Here is a 20,371-nt window from a genome sequence, read left to right as displayed (position 1 = left end):
GCTTGGAAAGTTGTCAGCAGGACACTTGTCCTCACAGCCCGAAATACAGCCCTGCTGCCAGGTGTTCCCAGCTCCTGCTTTTTTAATTTAACCAATCACCTCAACTTCACAGACTGGGGGGTCCTGCTGTGACAGGCAAGCGAAAATAACGGCCTCTGGGGAAAGGTTTTCAACGTTTAGTGTTAATTACACCAAACTCCTTGGGAGCCCAAGGAACTTACGTGTCCGTTTTTGTTCTTTAGCTCCCCGTGGCACAGCAAAGCTTTGCTGCCCTCGATCCTCGGGTCCTTCTGCTTCTCATCCAGGTACTCCAGCTTGTCGATGTAGTACTGGCACTCCGACTCCCCCTTCTTCAGGTTGATGTCGGAGAGGACTCCTTGGATTATAGTGATCTACACAACAAAACGTTAAAAATAAAGATGAAATTGGAACCTCTGCTTTGCCTATCTTTACTTTTAAGTGTTATTTGAAACTCCAGATGATGGAGTTCATGTCGATCAAGCCCTCATTTGCTTTCGCTCCCCACAAATTGCTGAGGAGCTTTCGGAAGCTCCAGAATTACACGCTTATATCAGAACGATCATCACAGAAATCACTGTTACTTACTGCTTCTTCTAGAATCTGGATATCAGGATGGTCTTTGGGAGTGTGTCTCAGGATTTCCTTCAGGAGCAGCGGGTATTTGACCAGCCGACTCCGAGGAATGTCCAGGAAGCTCCAGAGGTCTAATTTTCGGCTGAAAGGAGACTCGAGGCAGCGCTGGAGGAAGTCCTGCACCCTGCGGTCCTGCTTCTTCTGATCCAGGAGCGCTTTGGCTGCCAGCTGATTGCTGCAGTAACCTTTGTAGGCATGAAGTCGTGGCAACTGCAGGAGAAGGCAACAGTTAGGAGCCAAATCCCACGTAAGAAACACAGATCACACCAACACGTCAAACTCGGGGAGTTCTGTTGCCCTCCCTGCAATTCGTTGCCCATTAAAAACCTAATGGTTTATTTTGGATCTGCAGCTAGACTTCTGTGAGGAGAAACAGGGCCCCCTCCATACAGAGCTTTGATATTCAAATGATTAACAGTGATAATACTATCGAGGTCACATCGGCTGCAAACAGTCCAGAGGATGCAAATGTTTCAAACATAAATCAGAGAGCGGTGGCAGACGCCCTGGCATGAAGTCTGCGGTGTGAAATCTTGGCCCTTTGCACTTGACAGACTCCCATTGTTCTCAGTGCAGCCAGGATTTCCGTCTACATCTTTCACGGGCGGCCACAAAGGCCCCCAGTGTTTCAGCCTCGAGCTCTGGGCTCTTTAAGCTCCCAGCTGTTTTCTGCCTGGTGTCTCGCAGCCTCGTACTCACCCATTTCACAAGAATGGGCCCGATCTGCTCCACTGTTCCGTCCGGTTTCGTCGCCTCCCCTAAACTCGCCAACAAATCTGGAATTGAAACAAGAACGTAAGAATGGCCACGATGCCTCAGGGAACTCTTCTAATGTGAGACAGATTCGAATCCATCTCCTACTCGGCATATTATTTAATAACGAAGCTGCTCTTACCTTCATGCAGAGGAATATAAGAATCCAAGTCCCCAAATATGTGGGTGAGCTCTTCCTCGGACATGATGGAGAGTTTCAGCATGGGATCGTGATAGGCCTGTCAAAGAACATCAGTCCTTAGTCATATTCACATCTCCCAAACCCAAATGAAACGGCAGATGAAAACATATTTATTAGGGGACGTATCACACGCAAGACAGGTTTTACGTGAGGCTAGCAGAAAAAGTAACATAAACTTTGATCTCTACAAGATTCATCCTTGTATAAAGTCATCAAGGTCTACAAGTAAGCAGGGACTACAAATAGTCCCTATTTGTGGGCAAGGTTTACAAATAAGTAGGGACTATAAATAAGAAAAGGTCTTTCTTGCCTAAACTGATCTCATTTGGGAGAGAAACTCCCCAACAAGTTTGGAAGAACTGCACACAGCAGCTTTCCAGTGGATGCTGGGCCTGACATAATAAAGTTTCTTTATATGAGGACTATTATATATCACTTTACCTGAAAATTGATGACCGATTCGAAGGAAAAAGACACTCACCTTTCTGGCAAGCTTCAGATCTTCTATTAGATCCTGCTCTCCTCTGGACATTTCGTAAATTGCCTGTGAAGAGGAGGGTGAAACGTGGAGAGTCATTTCTAATCCCAGAGATCCTCTGGCCGTCTTAGTTCCCATAAAGCACATCCAGTCTCTGCTATATGAACCCGGGCACGACAACCTCAAGCGAATCCACTGCCTTTCCTAGATCTGAAAAAGCTACATTACTTATAGCTGTACAAAAGCTCTGAAGCGCAGGCACCAGCCAAGTTGCATCCTAGCATCTTCTAAATCATTGGTTTTATTTGAGTGAGTTTGAAAAACAAACAAACAAAAAAACCCAAAAATAAAGCCCAGAAAAACCACAGAGGTCAAACCCAAGTGTCTTTAGTCAGCTTCTGTGTTGTCATTAGATTTGTCTAAGAACTGCAGGAAAAAGGCAAGCTGAGACCTTGCTATTTGGCTTTCAACCAATTATCAGGAGCCTGAGGAGAAAGACAGCTGCTTTTGGAGGAAACCCAACTGCGGGTCCTCTGCAGAGCAACCAGCGTGGGCGAGTGTGGAGCTCCAGCAGTGCCGGAGCCACCACAGAGAGCGTTGGCAGCTCAGCAGGGTCAAACCAAAAGTTTCGCAGACAAAACTGCCTTAGACTTTGCCGTGCATGCAAAACGTGACTTCAGAAAGAAGCCTCAAAGACAGAAATTGAGTCTTCTGGAAATACAGGTGTGCAGTCGTGCCCACATGTGTCCTTTTCTGCTTTTTCCCACCATGCAAACGGGCTAAGCAAGGGCCTTGGTTGCCTCTTTCGTGCTGTTTATCTTGACAACCTACCTCCTGGCGCTTGATTTCTTTGGTGCTCAGGGACTCCTTCATGTTGACGTCTAACATCTCGGACCAGAGGACACTGTTCCTTCTTTTCGGAGGGGTGGGGGCAGCAGATCTGCTGCATGCCTTCTGGGCACAGCTAGGAGATTTGCTGTCGCTGCGAAGGGTAAATGACTGTGGGGATTAAAAGAAAAATAAATTACGGCCAACTTTTAATAAGTACAAAAGCGTTATTTACACCCCTCCCAATCCCTCATCCTCCTCTGCTGTGCAGGGCAGGAAAACACACCCAGACACTTTTCCTCTGATAAAGGGACACTTTAATCAAGCTGGCAAGGAAGCCCCCGGAGACCCGACAACACGGACAGTCTTTTCCATGTTCCTCTCCCGGCGCGGATCCAAAACCAGCACGTGGGAGGAAGAAGGGCAAGTAAAGTCTGATTCCAGCTCCAAGGCACAAGGAAGCACATAAATTAGGATCATAACTCTACCTATAATGGGGCTAATCACGAGCCACTTGAACTTTGCTTTCACGGCCTGCGATGTTATTGCAACCCAAGACTTCCCAGCGATCTTATCTGCACGTACAGATTAAAATGTTCTTCAGACAACGTTTTCCTAACCTTGCTTAGAGAGCACTGAACAGCAAGGTCAGTTCACATTTAAGCACACGCTGCAATACACATATATCTTCAGCTCCTTCTTTATCACCTGGCTCTCCTTATCTGAATTTTTAAGTTTGAGATTTAAGCAAATAAAATATCTGGCTAGCTAACGAGCCACCTCTGCTCCCTAAATCACGAGCAGTGAAGCTTTCTGCACAAGGCTTGTCCCCGAATGAATTATAGAGTTGATTTCTTGAAGCTCCCTTTGAAATCCTGGTGTCTTTTTGCACCAGCAAGCCAGAATCTTCCCCCATTCACCTGTATGGTCTGTCCAAAGCGCCGAACTGCACCATTTCTCACAGGAGAGATCAAGTTGGCCAAGGACGTGACCCGTGCTAAGGGCCGAACCCGTTTATTGCTTGGCTCCTGTAAATAAAGCAGAGAACATGTTGTACTGGCTGCGACTGCCGCTTCATTTCTCAGCTGTCCGGGCAAGTTTGAAAAGCAAAGAACCCACTTGAGAAGTGGGAAAAACCGCAGAGAAAGTGTTTGGAAGTAGCCATTCATCTTCAAGGGAAGAGCAGTGGCTGTAAATATTTGTCTGAACTTTAAGGCTACAATTAAACTGTGAAGACCTCAGCCAGTGCAAAAGGGGCGAGATAACCTACGTGCCAGCTGGGTTTCAAAACAGGATTTGAGCAGCTACCGCTGTGCTTTGAAGAGAAATGGAGGCAAGTAGCCTCTAGAGGCTGAGCTATTGCCACCTTTAGATGGAGCTGTGATTTGTTCCTCTGCTTCTAAAAAAGGAAAACAGAGTGACGAAAAAAAATATTTTTTTTCTTCATTTTAGTTTTGTTTTGGAGACAAAAGCGGCTGTCAGAGGCCAGGGCAGCAGCAATGCTAACAAATGGCAAGCAACCACATGCTGATCATTCCTGCGGGGAACACGCGTGCGTGGGGCAGATACACCCCAAATCTCCCGTCCTACCACACTTCTCCCCTTGCCCCTCAAAGCAATCCTTGTTTTTCTTGTGTGTTGTTTATATCTAAGGGCAGATCTGTTGCTTTTGTGCACTGCTCATGGGTGCGGGGAGCGCAGAGGGCTGTCACCTCCCTCCTGACTGAAACGCTGCCAAGAAAGAGGAACCGTCTTCTCGAAACTCGTTTGTCCTTGAGCTCGGATCAGGTTTTACATTAAACCAGCCACTCTGTGGGCTCTGCGTCAGAAACGCTGGGCACGAGGGGAGCTCGGGAGGGAGGGACTCGGAACCAGCGCTGGAGGGGCCGGGGCTGCTGCCCTGGCACTCCTGAACACCCGGCACAGCTGGATGTGACTCATTATCATAAGGAAGTTTCTGAGCATGAAGTTGAATTTAATGGAAGCTTCTTTGAGTCACGCTCAACAGAAATTTTACCAAGGTTTTCTGAGACGTTTTGGGTTAATTACAGGCGATTTGCTTCTCTTCTGTATCAAAGGGATTAAAGGGAAGGGAGACAGAAGATGGCCCAAGATAAACAGCCCTCGGCTGTCTTTGCTTCCCATCAGAGATTGCAAGATAAGGGGCCCCAACCCCACGAACCCGTTACTGCAAGAGAAGTGACAAATGCTGAAAGCAGAAAAGAGGAACAGGGACGGACAGGGATCCCAGGCCTGGGATTTAGGAAGCATAAAAGCTACGTGGGTGAGATTAGAATTTGGCAACGTCACCCCCAGAGCAGCTCGTGCCTCCCTACGCGGAGCCCTAAGCAGGAGATGTTACCTCACACCTCGAATTAAGTCTCTGAAGTTGCAGGTGGGAGGGAAAAATAACAAGAAAAACAATTTTCCGATTGAGGCAGAGCTGAAAACACTGGAAAAACACCTGAAAACACCGGGGTAACCTCCGGACCACAGATATGGAGAAAATCTTGCTCCTTTCCTGGAGCTCTGCGCTCAGAGCAGAACCCCTCAGGAAAAGGATTAGCCAGAAAGCTGGAAAGTCAGGCTGGACTCGTTGGAAGACTAAAATTAAATTAATTAGGGGCATTTCTGAATGGAAAGGCAGCTTGGACGTAAAACACCGTGCATCAACCTTCTGGGGCAGGAGCCAAGAGAGGCTCAAGAAACTGCAGGAGCGCAGGCAGAAAAGGCTCCGAGAGAAGCCGCGCGCAGCCCCGGCGGGGCCAGGGATATAAATAGGGGGGAAACAGGGAACGTGGCACCACAACCGACGTTTCGCACCGTGCAGACACAGGGAATTTCAGGGAGTTCGCAGGGAATTTTGCAGCTGGCTGTTAAGGGGCCGGGGCTGCAGCCGCGGGGACGCACGGGAATGCCGGGCTCCGGTGGCAGGAATTTGGTGCCGTCTGGGATGGGGCTGTACAAAGGGGCTCCCTGTTCCATCGGGAGCAGGGATGGGGGTGGCAGCTCCCGGCGAGGTCTCCTTTGCCCTACGGAGACGGGATCCCACACGGGCTGCCAGCCCGGGACTGAGGAGGCCTCCCCTCCTCTTCCCAATGGCACTGTCGGATCCAGCTCGGGAAAAACCATCCACATCCTCCCGAAGCCCTCACCTTCTCCGCTCTGCGCAGCTCGGCTTTGGGGTCACACGCTCCATTTATAGCCAAAGCGGAGCCTGCTGTAAGCTGAGCCGCGCAGCTCCTGCTGCGGGTAATTTTGGCTCAGGAATTTTTCATTTTTTTTCTCCTAAGCTGGGTATTTGCAAACAACCCCATTACTCTGGGAAGCAGAACCAGCGAGCAGCGTTAAAGAAGGTGCCTCTTGAAGAAGGGCGGATAAAACAGGTATAAACCCTCAGGCTGAAGCTACGGGCTCGCCTCGGTGTCGCAGACAGAAGTGGCACACACACACATATATACATATATATACACACACACACCCATATATATGTACATATACACACATACACACATAAGTATGTATGTACATAAGTATAAGTGCATGTATATGTGGGTATATGCTCTGTGGAGGTCTCCTCTGCAGCACACAGCGACCAAGCCCGGGCGAGGCAGCTCTGGGCCCTTTTGCCCGCCGCTTTTTCCAAGTTTTGCATCTTTTTTACCTCAGAAATACCCCCCAAACCCGTTTTTTTTTTTTTTTTTTTTTTTTTTTTTTTTTTTTTCCGGCGGCGGCCGCTCACCTCCTGCTCCCTGAAGGACTGGTTCTGCGCGTCGATGACCCGGATAGTCCTTTTGATGGGCAGCAGCCCGCCGAGCTCGTCGTGGGCCACCATGGCCGCTCGGCGCCGCGTTCCCCCCGCGCTCGCCGCCCGCCCCGGCCTCAGCCGCCGCCGCCCGCGCTCATGGCCGCTCTGCGCCCGCCGCCCCGCCGCGCGCCCACCCCACCGCCGGGGGCGGGGCCTCGCGCGAAGCCACGCCCTCTTTGCATCACCACGCCTCCCTGCCGCCTGGCCACGCCCCCTGCACAACTCCCTCCAAGGCGTGAAGGGGGGGAGGGAGGGGGCGAGCCCAACCCCCTCCTTTTCCCAAGTTTTCTTTTCCTGCTAAAAAAAGGGACGTGGCAGGATTTGGGCAGCGCCAGGCCGCGGGAGGAGGCGCCCCGCCCCCGCCCTGCCTCAGGCTCCTGCTGTGCTGCTCGTGGCCCCGCCGCCACCCTCTCTAACGTGGTGGCCGCCTCAGTTGGACCCTCAAAAGATGGAGGGGCTTGGGGGGGTTGGATACATCCAGACCCATCTTTGGAGCGGGATGGGGATAAACTGTATGGAGGGTGCTAAAAATAGGGCTGGGAGCAGAGGGGAAGCGTGGAGTGGAGTCATGGTGGCCTCGCTAGGCACAGAAGGGGACATCTTGTGTCCTTAGGTGCTGCCTCCATGCGCTTTCGCTCTCCAGCCTCCGCTGGGGATCAGCTCCGGAGCCTCGGGAATGCGGCGGGGCCGGTCGGTGGCCGCTGCGCCGATAACAGACCCGTTCTTCCTGCTTCCCGGCTGGCGGGATGGCGGGATCGTCCTCCCCGCTGCTCAGCCACAGGGTTTCACTTCTAGGTGTGAGGGATCCAGTGGCTTCTCTCCTGCTCCCAGTTAGGCAACTGGGAAGCGGTCGAGTGATCCAGGCCTCGTTTTACTCTTTTTTTTTTTTCTTGAGTTTTCATTTTCCTCTTGTTTTTGGCATGGGTTTTCACTTAAATGGAGGACTCCTGTTGTGTGGAGCTTGCCTGAGGTCCTGGCCAGCTTTGTACCTGGGATCTTCTTTTCTCCTGACAATTATTTTGGATAAAGCTGCTGCTAAATAAGCTGCTTGCCATGTTATTGACGTGCCGTTTTGTTATTTCGACCCCATCAAATACATTTTAGGCTAATAAAAGATGAATTCCTACCAAAACACGCGTCAGAATTTCCAAGGGTAGCTCCAGACTGATGCTGTTTATGCAGCTAAAAATACTCAGGGGGCTGGAGGGCCACGTGGCATCGGGCCAGGGCCAGGGGCTGCCGCGTGGGACGCTGCCCGAAACCCGAATGTGTCAGCCCCAAAACTGGCCAGGCGCGTCTGGCGCTCAGGAGCTGCTCCAGGAGCTTCTCTTGGCCATGCTGGGATCACCTATGGCAAGAGCGGGCGGAAGGTCTACCTGAAAGCCCAGCCGGCCTGGGGGTTGACTTCAGCCTATCTAGGTTCAGTGGAAAGGGCATTACAGCGCCTTCCATCTCCCCCAAATCCAGCCCTGGCCACCCCTGTGCTTAAGGGTTGTCCTACTTTATACCTAACCATGCAGAAGGATGGTGGTTACTACAGAAGAGGGCCAAAGATGCGAAGATCTTGGCTGTGCCCTCCTCCATGGGAGGCGGCTCAAGCTGGTGCTCGAGTGGAGCAGGAGGAGGGGATATTCCATGGCGGGCCGTTTTCCCGCTTTTCCTAGGTCCTGGATGCGTCTGAATGTGTCTGCCATCTGGATTCAATTTCTCCAAAGAAAGAACCTGCAACGTTTTAATCCCTTTGGCGGCTCCAAGTCTCGTGGAAAGCCAAAGCATCCCTAACGTTCGCAGCGTGTTCCTTGTTGTCCATGTAGAAATCCTGTTTACAGGGAACCGAAATGCAACTCAGAGCTAACTTTATAGGAATTCTTACTAAACTATATATAGCGTCACGTGCAGAGCACTCGAGGACTGGCAAAAACAAGAGCTCCAGGGACGTTCCTGCTCTTCTTCATCTTCTCCCGCGCCGCGGGCAGTCGGACCTCCTCGGCCATACGCGCCGTTGTTTACCGCCCATGAGCTCTGTTTAACATTCCTCCCCTGGATATTTATATTCCAAGCCAAATTGAGAGCCGTACGCTGGAAAACGAGCAAAAGTAGGATATGACCCATCAAGAGACTCTCGGGTCATCTGCAAAGTTTATGAGCCGCTCTGGAATCCGGCGTTTCTTTTGGCTGCTGGGAGGTCGCTATAATTAGCTGTCATTCAACTCCGTTATAAAGTTACAAGTGCAAAAAAACCCCAAACCCTGCAATACCCAGCTATATTCTTCCCAAAATACAAGTTATGGCGTTCTCTGCACGAAACAAGTTACCTCAGCCCTCCACGAGCTGAATGTTTGTGTACTCGGGCCAGGAGAGCCATTTCCATCTTATGAATATGGATGCAACACCAGAAAACAGGGACCGTCTAATCTTGCGATATTAAGCGCAGCGTCTGCCCTAACAACAAAGCGATAGGGCAGGAACGCCGCAAAGGACTTAAACCCAGACCTGCTCGCGGGCCAAAAGTTGTTTTGGGGAGTTGCAGCCAATCCCCGGGATGCTCCTTGTGATCAAAGCCTGTTTTCAAATACAAATTTGTAACTTATGCACGGGCACGTTCTTGCATGAATCAGACACGCCAATAAAATTCCCATAAAAGTCCTCCGGAGCCGTTGTGTCTTTGGGAGGGGGGAAGGGAGGAGGGAAGGGCTGTTTTCGCTGCTGCTTGAAAGTTTATGGATTTCTGTCCCGAAGAAGAAGGTGCTGGGGCAGTTTCTTGCCTGGCTCCGTGACGTTTGTCAGGCTGCTCTACCCCTGCCCCGAGCCAAGCTGCTTGCGGGAGCTTTGACCATGGAAAGACGCTCAAATGGTGGCTTCAAATGATCTGGACCAGCAAGAATGCAGATCCCCAAGGATCTGTTTTCTCCCTGCTCTTATTTTTCGGGTCCTGTTCTACGCTGGGGGCTCAGGGCTTGTCTGCCTTCCTCCTATCACTGTCAGCTTTGGAGGCACCATCTCCCTGCGGTGCTGGTGCAGATCCAGGGCTTGTGTGACCTGGACTCTTCCATCCAGGCTGCGTGACGTTGACGTTGAGCGGGTCCCAAGACGGTGAGGAAGGTTCGCAGAGCACCCGGCGCCGCGCTTGCATGGAAAGGGTCAAAAAAAGAGACTCCTCACTAAGACTTTGCTTCCTCTGCGCAATTCCTCTTCCCAGAGCCCTACAAGGACATCCCAGAAAACAGAGTCCAGACGAGACGTGATTCTTGAGCATTACTCAGCCCGGCTTCATTCGGCCTCCGGCAAAATACGCTGCCACATCTGTGTATTCCCTATCACCTCTTGGAAAGGACGGAGTTGCTAACAAACAGCAAGGTATACACACCTTCAAAAAACACACTCGGGTTTCCTCCCATGAGTCACTCGGCACCTTACATAACGCTGGGGTAACGTGCAGCGCTTTCAGATGCGCTCACTTAGCTCCAAGTTGGGTGTCAATGTGGCTTAAATCCAGGGCAAGGCTCCGTGTGGGAGCGTGAAGATCTGCTCAGCAAGTTCCTGTCCTCGCTTTCTTGCTCCTGTTCCACAATTTGCTTTGTTTTCTGGCTTATCCGGGCATTTAATAGCCCCAGAAGTGATCTGGGAAGAAAATGCCTCCCTTCTCCTCAAAAAGGAGTGTTTTGGCAGTAGAAAAGGGGTGGCTCAGTGCTACAGGAACTGGATGCCACACATTTAGTCCCGGGTTCTAATTTCCCACTCACTTTTAGATAATGTCAGAGGCCTCCGAGGGTTTTAGGCTGTACGTCAATGGTAAGAAGCTCAACGGACCTAATAGGCTGGGCTCGATTTTGAGGAAGACTCTGGGGGCAGAGAGGAGGTTAATGAACAAAACCAAACACGAGCAGCATGGCCCTGTCGGGCTGCCCGGGCTGACGTGTCCAGCCCTACAATTTTACGTGCTGCCTTCCCGGTATGCAGAGCAATGACCTGGTGTATCATTAAATGTCATTAAAGGAGGGCTTTTCAGAAGGACAGGTAGGCACAAAAGTTAAGTGATCCCTTCCCTTGATGCATTTTAAAAATGGGGATAAATAATGGTGTGGTTTAGCCTGTGGGTAATGATGTTCAATGGTCTTCATCTTCTCCCGTGACTTTATTTTAATTTGATTGATGCATCTGTGTTTTAGGGGGGCAAATTGTATTGATTCCCTCTCGGAAAACCAAGGTAGAGTGGCATAAAATCTGGGCTGCAGTTGAAGTGCACGGTGAGCCTCAGAAGTCCAAGTGCTGCAAGAGCTTTGAAAATCTGGCTATAAATAGTTGACCGTGGTGCTTTTGAGAGGGCTAATAACCTTGACGGTTGCTATTAAGAGGCCTGCAAATTACAGTGCAATCAGTGCTGTTAATGCATTTTAACGAGGATGCTGGAATGTACTTGGTGGGTGTGCCTCAAATAAGAATATCCTGGAGAGCTGGAGCCTTTCACAAGAACAAGGTAAAGAGTCAGCCTGACTGTATTAGTCACTGGCTTTCCCTTTTTCCTGAGAAGGCTGCAGATAAAACACCCAAAATATGAATATGTGAGTTATTGGTGATGTTTCTGTTTCGTTTCAAAGTGATTCCTCTTGCGGGACACCTCCTAATTCATGGGATTTGTGCTCAGCCCTTAGGAATTTGCAGGACCAGGCCTATCTGGAACAGTGGATCTAGTTTAGGAAGGTCAAAGCTCAGCCTGGACAGCACAGTCATTCACGGAAAGCCAGACTAAGTGAACTTCATAAATAACGCAGAGATGCAGAGCCAGTGACAGAGGCAGAGGATGTGCTTGCTGGTCATTAGGTCAAGCAGGAAATTCCCTGACAACAAATGACTTTTAAACCCAGTCTAACAAACTGTAACGCTCACTTAGCTAAGTCTCAACCCAAGAGCTGCCAGGAAACAAAAGTTCTGCTTCCATCGCTTCCCCTCACCAGAGAATTGCCTGACAGGGAGATCTTTGAGGCCGATGGAGAGCAAGAAGCCGGTTCCTTTCGGAAAGCAACCTTGGGTAATCCTTGGGAAAAGCCACAGTTCTGCAGCCTCCCAGCCCCAATCTTTTTAAAGTCATTATTAGTCAAACCTTTAAGGCCAACTTATACCCCCAGCCCAGCTTGTTTGCAATAGGAGGAAGTGCTCAGGCTGAGCTTTCCTGCCCATTGCTGGGAAATGCTCCTGTTGTTGTTATGCCCAGGCTGCACACGCTCATCTCACCCAACATTGAAGCTGTGGCAGGTTTGGGATATGGATGAGGAAAGCAGGAGGCCCCAAACACTGCTGTGCCCGCCACTAGCAGCATCAACCCACCCAAGAGCACAGCTGGTGGCAAAATGCAGACACAGGAGGCACAGAACCCCCCTAAACCCCTCTACCCGGCTGACAATAACACAATTTGGAGGAGCAACGCGCGCTCATTACCTTAAAGTCAAGGCTGCAAAGACTGACTACGTCATCGTCCTTCTCGCGGCGCTTCCTCTTCTGCAAGAGATGAAACCAAGTTAGAGCCGTGAGCTTGAGCTGGCTTAAAAAAGGCGGCTTCCCGAGGCATATGTGATAGTAAAGGTCGTTTTTCTTAAGCCAGTCTAGAAGCATTTCCTTTCTTTATATCCTCAAGTAAGTGCAATAGCTCAAAAAACCTGAAGGCTGAAAAGGAAAGCATTTTTATGCCGTTTCATCATCTCGTCACCTGATCGTACCTACAAATCATATGATTATGCTTGTTTCTCTAATTACGGTTACGAGTAGAGAATAAAGTGGGAAATCTTAGCAACGGGGAAGAGAGCAGCAGTTACTGCTGTGAAATGATTTAAGAATCATTTACTTAAATGAAACTTCTCGGTGGAAGGCTTTCTGAGCCATAAAGTCGGGTGTTTTCTTCAAGAATTCGGTACCAAGGGGCTCCGAGCTGCTGATCAGTGGGATGTTGAGGTCTCTAAGGGATGCAATTCCTGCAATATCTGCTCATGGAAGCGGCTCAGCTCGGAGAGGGATCGCGGCGTTGGAGACAGATTTCACCCTCCTAGTCCTTCCCGTGCTCCTACAGCTGAACGTCTGTGAGAGGGCACAGTTATATGGACAGGAAAGAAGGGCCAGGGCAGGGCTCTCCTAAGTCAGCTCACCACAAAAGTCACTGTATCCTCTGACTAAGCCTAAAGTCAATAATATGGTTTTAATCAGGGCAGCTGATTGATGGTTGCTTGGCCAAACGCGGTCCATTGTAGGCGTTTACAGGGTTCCCAACCCCCCAAATCTCACTGAATCCCAAATGGTTGAGGTTGGCAGGGACCCCCAGGGCTCCCCCAGCGCAGCCCCTGCTCCAGCAGGGACACCCAGAGCACGGGGCACCCGGGCGCATCCCGGCGTGCTGGCAGATCCGCAGAGCAGGAGCCTCCGCAGCCTCCCTGGGCAGCCTGGGCCAGGGCTCGGGCACCCTCCCACCAAACAAGCTCTTCCTCACGGCCACGTGGAGCTGCCTGCGCTGCAGCTTGGCCCCAGGGCCCCTTGGCCTGCCACTGGCCACCACCCACAAGAGCTTGGCCCTTCCTCCCTCCATCCTGCCCTCGGCTGCTTGCACACACTGACCAGGTCCCCTCTCGGCCTCCTCTTCTCCAGCTCAACAGGCCCCGCTCGCTCGGCCTCTCCTCACACCACAGCTGCTCCAGGCCCTTCCTCAGCCCTGTCGCTCTGCGCTGGCCCCTCTCCAGAAGCTCCACGTCCCTCTTGTCCTGGGGAGCCCAGAGCTGCCCCCAGTGCTCCAGGTGCTCCCCAGAGGGGCAGGATCCCCTCCCTGCCCTGCTGCCAACAGCCGAGTGAATGAAATGGGGACATTTATTTTCTCTGCAGCTGCAGAGGAAACTGGTCACTCTGAACGTCAACACACTTCAGTTCTTGGTGCTCTACCAGTTCAGCCGCTTGACTTTCCCTCGGGAGCCAGTGTGTGACTCTTGTCTTCTTAGAATTTAATATCTTATTCAAATAGCTTACAAGTTGCAGCTTTCACAGAGGGTTTGTCATCCTTACAAGCAGACCTAAAATGTCTGCATCCAAGGATTCATTTTGAATTATTTTTAACTGCTGACCAGCCCAGTTTCCATGGTTCCTTTGAAAACCTGATGTCATTCAGGGGACATTCTGCTTCCCTGGAGGGTTCTTAGAAACCTCTCCTTTTGTTCTCAAGTCCTTTCATATGAAACACTTTTTGGCTTCAAGGTGCCCACGTTACGCTGACTCTACCCCTAAACGTTTAAATTAAATATATACGTGTGAGAGTGGCATTTTACAGTGCAGCTGCTCACCGGTTTCCTGTATTTAGGGTGTGCTTTTCTTTCCTCAGCTCCTCAAGGTGGCTGGAGAAGCGGATTCAAGCCCCAAACGCTCCCTTAGGATTTCAATTGTTTTTCTTTTCTGCTTTGTGCTTGAAAAGAGGAGGCAGCACCTGGTGACGTGGGTGAACCCCTTCAGTGACAGACCTGCTAACTAGAGAGGAAAAATCCCTTCTCCTACGAGACACTGGCTCTTCCCAGACTTGCAGCCCTGACACCGCATTCATGTCCTAGCACATTCCATACTTTTTGAGCAGACTTTTGGCCGGCAGGAGCACACGGGCAAACACAGACGCTTGTCTTTTAAGTTCCCTAAAACATTCAAAATTGGTTATTTATCAGAGCCTGCAGTCCAAGGCGGCTCTCGCCACACCTTTTTGGCCTGCAGATGATTTTCCCCATATGTATGTCAAGGATATTCACCTCTACTTAACAGAAGAGAGTTTGCAATAGAGATGAAGGCACCACGCCTTTTGGGTCTGAATGTTATTCGTTCCTTATGTAGTCGAGCACATTAACATCTTTAACATACAGCTCCAGACCAAAGCCCAGACGCTAAAGGAAGGCCAAAGTTTTGTTTTGAAACTGGCTAGACTTATGCAATAAGCGCTGCATTGGCTGGCCCCCATTTCCTTTGCTCAATATAGTTTCGTACAAAAAACGGAGACGTTTGAGTGCAGAGCCAGCTGTATCATTCCTGCGCCGTGCCAGAAAAGGAGCGGATTCCAGGAAAATTCCCTCTGCAGACTGCTCCGCTCTGGGCGTTTAAAGCCGCGTGGTGGAAAAGCAATGAGTCCAGTTCTGTTTTCTCACGTTTTCGAGACGGTCGCCGTCGGAGTTGTGAGACGTTCCCCTTCGCACGCGAGCTCCTGTCACGTGGGAAAACCCATTCCTATGAAAGTCCCCAAACTGGGAACACTGTGAGGACACCCTGCTCAGGCTCTCCAAGAGGTATCGCAACGGAAAAGCATTAAAAACACCACGCAGGAGGGGAGAGCTGCACGTGTCGTGACTTATTTTAGGAAGACCTGACCAATGCCACGAGCATGAATGTTAATTGCATTTCAAGGATGCCGATTAAAGCTCTAGGAATGTTTTTCAGGAAAGCAGAGCGGTTCAATTTGCAAACAATTCTCGTCATCTCGTTTTCCCCGCTCGTGCCCAGGGCTTTTGCATGAAACCAGGATTTTATTCCTCAGGGATCAGTCCGTTCTTTGGTGCTTATTGCCCACCTGAAGTCATAAAAAGCCGGTATGACTTCAGGTAAGGAATGTACCTCAGCACCGTTAAACCAACAAAGATCAAGCGCCTGCTTTTCATGTAAGCATCTGATTTAATGAAAGGAGGAAAGGAAAACAGACTCTGATTAAAGTTGCTTCCAGCTAGGAGTCAGCAGGAAGATGTTTTGATGCAACTTTCATTGGATTTTGGGGGGGGATTTGGATAGAATTTGCAGAATTTGCACCGGTCATTTCCTTCTAAACTTACCCAATTGCACAGGCATGAAGAGGGCACTGAGCTGGTCCGTAAAAATACATGAAACCACCAAAAGTGCAGTGGCCTTTTGCCTATGGGTAGCAACCAAAATGCAGTAGTTTGGTCAATGTGACCACCTGACTGCATTGGCAATGTCTCTATGTGGAGACCCAGGCCAAGGGGTAGCAGGGCCAGATCTGCTGGGCATCTCCTTCGTTATTCCTTCTCTCCGGCATCTGCTTTTCTGCTGTACGCATTGGGCCACCTCTCTGTGCCTTCCCAACATGATCCTGCAGGCCAAGGGTGCTAAATCTAACCTCTAGTGTGTCACCAAAATGCTGGGATCTCCAGAACGGGGCTGGAGTTGAGGAGCACCCATTGGCTACAGCAGGAGTTGAAGCTCTTTGGGTTTGAAGTGGCGCTTGGCCAGGATGATGAGAGCCATGATGGAGGGATGCAGAGAGCCAATATTGAGGAACAGTCTCTGTTTTCTGCAGTCCGTCTCATGAACTCTCCTGTCTGATAGAGACTTGAACTGAATATGCATGCTACAGAATTAAAAAACTGTTGAGAACAGGAATAACTTGAAATAGAAGCAAAATACTCTTGATTTCTAATGATAGAGCACAATATTTTCAAATGTGAGACGTGGAGCTGTAGTCGCTGCATGGAAATGTCTAAAATTAATCAAAAGAAGAATCCACAAGAGCTTTTGGTTTGTTTAATCTACTCCCACACTGGAGTGGTGTTTGTAGCCTCAAAACTGCACACGGCTGCTCTTCAAGGTCCACCCAGAGTGCTGCCTAAATGCACAACTTCACAAGAAGCTCTGGGTGATTTTAGAGGGCACTTTGTTCATGAAAAGGTAGTTCTGGCCGTTTCCCCCTCTTCCAGACGTGTTCCCGCAGCCTCCGTGGTGCCCACACGGACAGGGACAGAGCCTGTGCAGGCAGCTGCAGCAGCTCGTCCCAAACTCTCCTGTTCTCTTTTTGTTGACTAATGGCCTCGCAGTCCTCAGTGTGCCAAGAGGGACAGACTGCACGAAGGAGCAGTTCAAAACAGCAACCCAAGGAAGGTCCTTTGAACCTCTCTCCAGAGTGCTCCATCTTTCCCTTTCAGCTCTAGAGACAGGCTGGGAAGATACAAACCACATCTCCAGTGAGGGATGCACATCATAGGATGCAGAGGGGAGAATAAGGCTTGCAGCAGGAAGGCCTTATTGGAAAAAAAATAAATGAAAAAGCAAAAGCACCTTCCAGCTAAAGCTCAAGAGCCCCAAGGGCTTAGAAAGTATCTGTGCAGCCTTGCAGAGAGGAACGTGTTTATTTTCTTTCCCCTCCAGGGAGCTGGACCTTCACCTCCTCCTCCTCGCTGGTGTTTGCCTGCCTTTGCTCTGTGCACCCTCCCTGTGTTTTACTCACCAGGGTGAAGTCCCAGTGCGGGCCAGGAGTGAGAAACGTGAACGAACTGCCTCGTCTCAGAGGGTACCTAGGAACAGAGATAAACAAAAGGGATTAAGGTAAATAACACGTGGGTTGCTGCAGCTCTTGATATAACTACATCTGTTCTGCACGGCTTTTAGATCTTCAGCTTCTAACACACCAGGCTCAGAAATGTAGCAGTCCTTGGGCAGGAGAGACCAAAGGACTTGGTCTCCCCGGCTCCCCCTTTGCAGGTGTGAGCTGAAAAATCCTGGTTTTGCTACAATAAATGGCTCTGTGCTACAGAGGCCGGTGAAAACCTCTCGCCGGGCCCTGGGGAAAAACCTGCCTTTGAGCACACATCTGCCAACTGGTTTAACTTGAGCAAGAGGAAGGCTAAAAAAAATAACGCCAAGAATTAAAAGCGAATAATATTGCGGCCTCGCTCGGTGAGGTTAATGGAGCTGAAAGGAAAGCAGGCAGCGCCCCGCACCTCTGACAATGCAGCCTTGTAGCTTTGCCCTGAGCATTCCAAGCAGGAATTGAGTTGTGGTCTTTCATTAGGCCCGTTTTGAGGCAGGGAAGTGAGCCCAGGAGAAGGCAGCGGGGACAATGGGCCGCTTGTGCAACCCCGGATTGCCCGAGCCCCCAGTTAAGCAAACAAGCAGCCTTCCAGCTTGCCCTGTCTGCTGGACCTCAGGTATGTTCCCAGCAACGACTTTTTAAAGCTTATTTATTATTAGCTTATATTAGGAGGGTTTTTGTCTCTCGTTGGATTCCCATGTGTTGAATTTCCGACGTGAACAGGCCGCTCTTTTTCTTTCAAGGCAGCTGCATCGTGTAGCGGGGAGAAGATTCGCCCTTGCTGTCGTAAGCTCGGACAGCAAAGACATCTCCTCGCCAGCTGCACCTTTCCTCTCTGGATGAAGATCCCCCTTGGATTTCCAAACCCCTGGAAATAACCCGGGAATGTGAAGCTTTCGGCGCTCAGGGCACTGAGGCTCCAGCAGTGCTGAAAATTCATCTCCCAAGGCAATCAGCAAGGTCAACCACTGTACATATCAGGAGATAAAAGCATTTATCTCGGAAAAGTTTGTGCAGGGTGGAGTTTTCCGGGTTGGTATTTGGAAAATAGAAGCCGGCCGCCCAGCAAATGCTCCTACCAGCCAGCTCGGAGCAGCAAGATAAATGTTTTATGGAGCGCAGCTTAACGGAAGGAAGAGGGGAAGGGATATAAGATGCTCACAGCGATGATGCAGCTGCTTTATGCCCTGTGCAGGTGAGCACGTTTCCTCCAGGATCGTATTCCCATGCGGCCCAATCCCAAATGCTCTTTGGGATTTTTAAGAGCATGTGCCGCTTGGGAAGAAAAGCTGGGAATGTGGATGGAATTTCCTTCAAATGGAGAGTTTTCTCATGAGAAAGAAATCGGTGCGGCTCAATCCCAACCTCTAACCTACCAGAATATATGAGTTTGATTAAACCTTCCGTGGTTAAATCTTCCTGTACAGAGAGAGAAGCAGAGAGAGAATGAATGGTCTGCAAAGGATGTCCTGCACTGCTATAAAGAGCTGCCAGAATGGCCCAGTGGCCCGTTGGGAGCAGTTCTTTCCCGGGATTTTTTATTCCCTGAATCTTCATCTCCGACAGCAGTGGTGCCACGTGGGCAACCTGCTTTGACTCAGCTTGAGCAGGGACTTGGACCAGACAATCTTCAGAGGCCCCTTCCAGCCCCAAAGGGCACGTAGCAAGGAGAGCATCCGCTCAAGGTATAAAGTTCCCTTCAGTGCTCCCAGGATCTGCTGGAAGAATGGATCACGTTGTAGGGAGGCTGCTCTTTCCTTTCCTCCCATGGTCCAGTAAGAGGACTCAGTCAAGAGAAGAGGGTGAAGCAGAAATCAGAGGCTGCTCCTTCTGAGCTACCACCAGAACCTACAGAGGTCTAAGTGCAGAAATTTATGTTTGTTCTAGATGACTGGTTGCTGAGACATTTCCCAACCATCTTTTTTTTCCGACAGGAATGAGCATTTTATGGGGTTAAGAGATCTCAGAGAACCTCCCACGTTTTCAAGTCTTTGGCCAAGAACACGGAGAAGAAAACAGACATCAGTGCCAACTCCAGAACTATCTGTCCAAGCTGTGCCAGGAGCTGCCAGGAGCTGCAAAAGAGCAGGCAGCAACAGACCCGTGTGCTAAGTGGAACAAAGGTTTTTAGGGAGCTAAACATCTCGATGTCATCTTTGTCATCTCAAAGTGGCATCGCTGTCATCTTGGTATCATCTCTCGGGTCCTTGCTTGCAACCCAAACCTTGGTAAGTGCCATTTCGCCCGAAATCCCTGGGATCTCTGTGTGGAGAAATGCTGGATTTTACATTCCCCCTCTGCCTGCAGCGCTACCAACATTGCTCGCAGAGCCCTGCAAAGCTACAGAGCCAAATTTAGTCATCTGCGTGACGACCACGTGTGTTACGTGCACAGGGATGACTCACGGCGGCAGCGCTCGGCAGGACAGGCCTTGTGAGGTCCTGCAAGAATTTGAAGGCGGCGTTGGTGACGGAAAGGTCACTGATGATCCTAGGAGGAATCCTGGAAGTCATACCCAACGTGTGAGGAAAAGCAGAGCAGCGGGACGGAGCGCCGCAGCGCCCGTCATCTGCTCAAAACACAGCGTGATTAATGGGGACAAGTGCAGAGCTGCCTGGATGTCATGTTTTAGCACCTGAAGACAGCAAAATATTGTTCTAATGCCAGTTGGAGGCAGCTAGAGCTGTGTTTGCAGCGCGCAGAGCTTGTGCAATTGCTGTGTTGTATACCAGTGCTGGGTAACATGACCAGGCCAGAAGGGAGTCCATTCATCCCTCGGGTTTCCTAGTAGATCTTCTCGTCCAACCGTCTCCAGCATCATTTGCTACCGCAGGATGAGCAGGTCCTCAAGCAAGAAGGGCCCAGCATCTCTTCTTACCTTAGCAGGGCTCAAGAGAAGCAGAAAGCACTAACTAGAGGCCACAAACTTGGAAACCTGTTTTGAAGTAAGGGAGAAAGTCAGGGTCACGAAGCAGATCACACAGACGCACCAAAATATCCTTCTAGCTGCCCAACACTGCGGCCACGCTCCGACAGAGCAAAGTTCTGCAAACGGAGGGCAGAGGAGAACTTGTTGAGGCTGCACAGCAAGAACAAACTCTTCTGTTTGGGTACCCTCCGCTCGCTGCGAGAAATGAATGTTCCAGGCTGCTTACCAGCAAAGGATGATCCTGGTCGTCTTGCCAAGAGTACATCCTGCAACGACCTGTTTAAATCCGGATGGCCACATTGATGGGCTATTGAGAAGCGAGCTGCAAATTATTTTTAACTTGAAAACAGTGTGGGTCATTTATGAGCTCCAGGCACCCTTCAAAAAGCAGTTTATAA

At 50.2% G+C, this 20,371-nt stretch overlaps 1 protein-coding gene across 2 annotated transcripts in view; it reads right to left on the bottom strand.

Annotated features, from left to right (window-relative positions):
* The window catches only part of NET1 (neuroepithelial cell transforming 1), a 38,007-nt gene that overhangs the window by 1,752 nt on the left and 15,884 nt on the right, over positions 1-20,371 (bottom strand). Inside the window, exons 2-10 of one of the 2 annotated variants that reach the window (XM_026044301.1) lie at positions 16,961-17,027; positions 12,160-12,219; positions 3,836-3,943; positions 2,919-3,086; positions 2,091-2,153; positions 1,550-1,646; positions 1,354-1,430; positions 607-864; positions 222-392 (exon numbers count right to left, since the gene is read on the bottom strand). In XM_026044301.1, coding sequence (XP_025900086.1) covers positions 222-392; positions 607-864; positions 1,354-1,430; positions 1,550-1,646; positions 2,091-2,153; positions 2,919-3,086; positions 3,836-3,943; positions 12,160-12,219; positions 16,961-17,027 — 1,069 coding nt within the window. Of the gene's footprint in view, positions 1-221; positions 393-606; positions 865-1,353; positions 1,431-1,549; positions 1,647-2,090; positions 2,154-2,918; positions 3,087-3,835; positions 3,944-6,657; positions 6,776-12,159; positions 12,220-16,960; positions 17,028-20,371 lie in introns of those variants that run through there. The other variant, XM_026044299.1, reaches the window with a different exon arrangement.

The sequence above is a fragment of the Nothoprocta perdicaria genome, unplaced genomic scaffold, assembly GCF_003342845.1.
Source record: "Nothoprocta perdicaria isolate Ctin4 unplaced genomic scaffold, notPer1 scaffold_359, whole genome shotgun sequence".
Taxonomy (NCBI): domain Eukaryota; kingdom Metazoa; phylum Chordata; class Aves; order Tinamiformes; family Tinamidae; genus Nothoprocta; species Nothoprocta perdicaria.
This window is presented reverse-complemented; position numbering and strand designations above follow the sequence as displayed.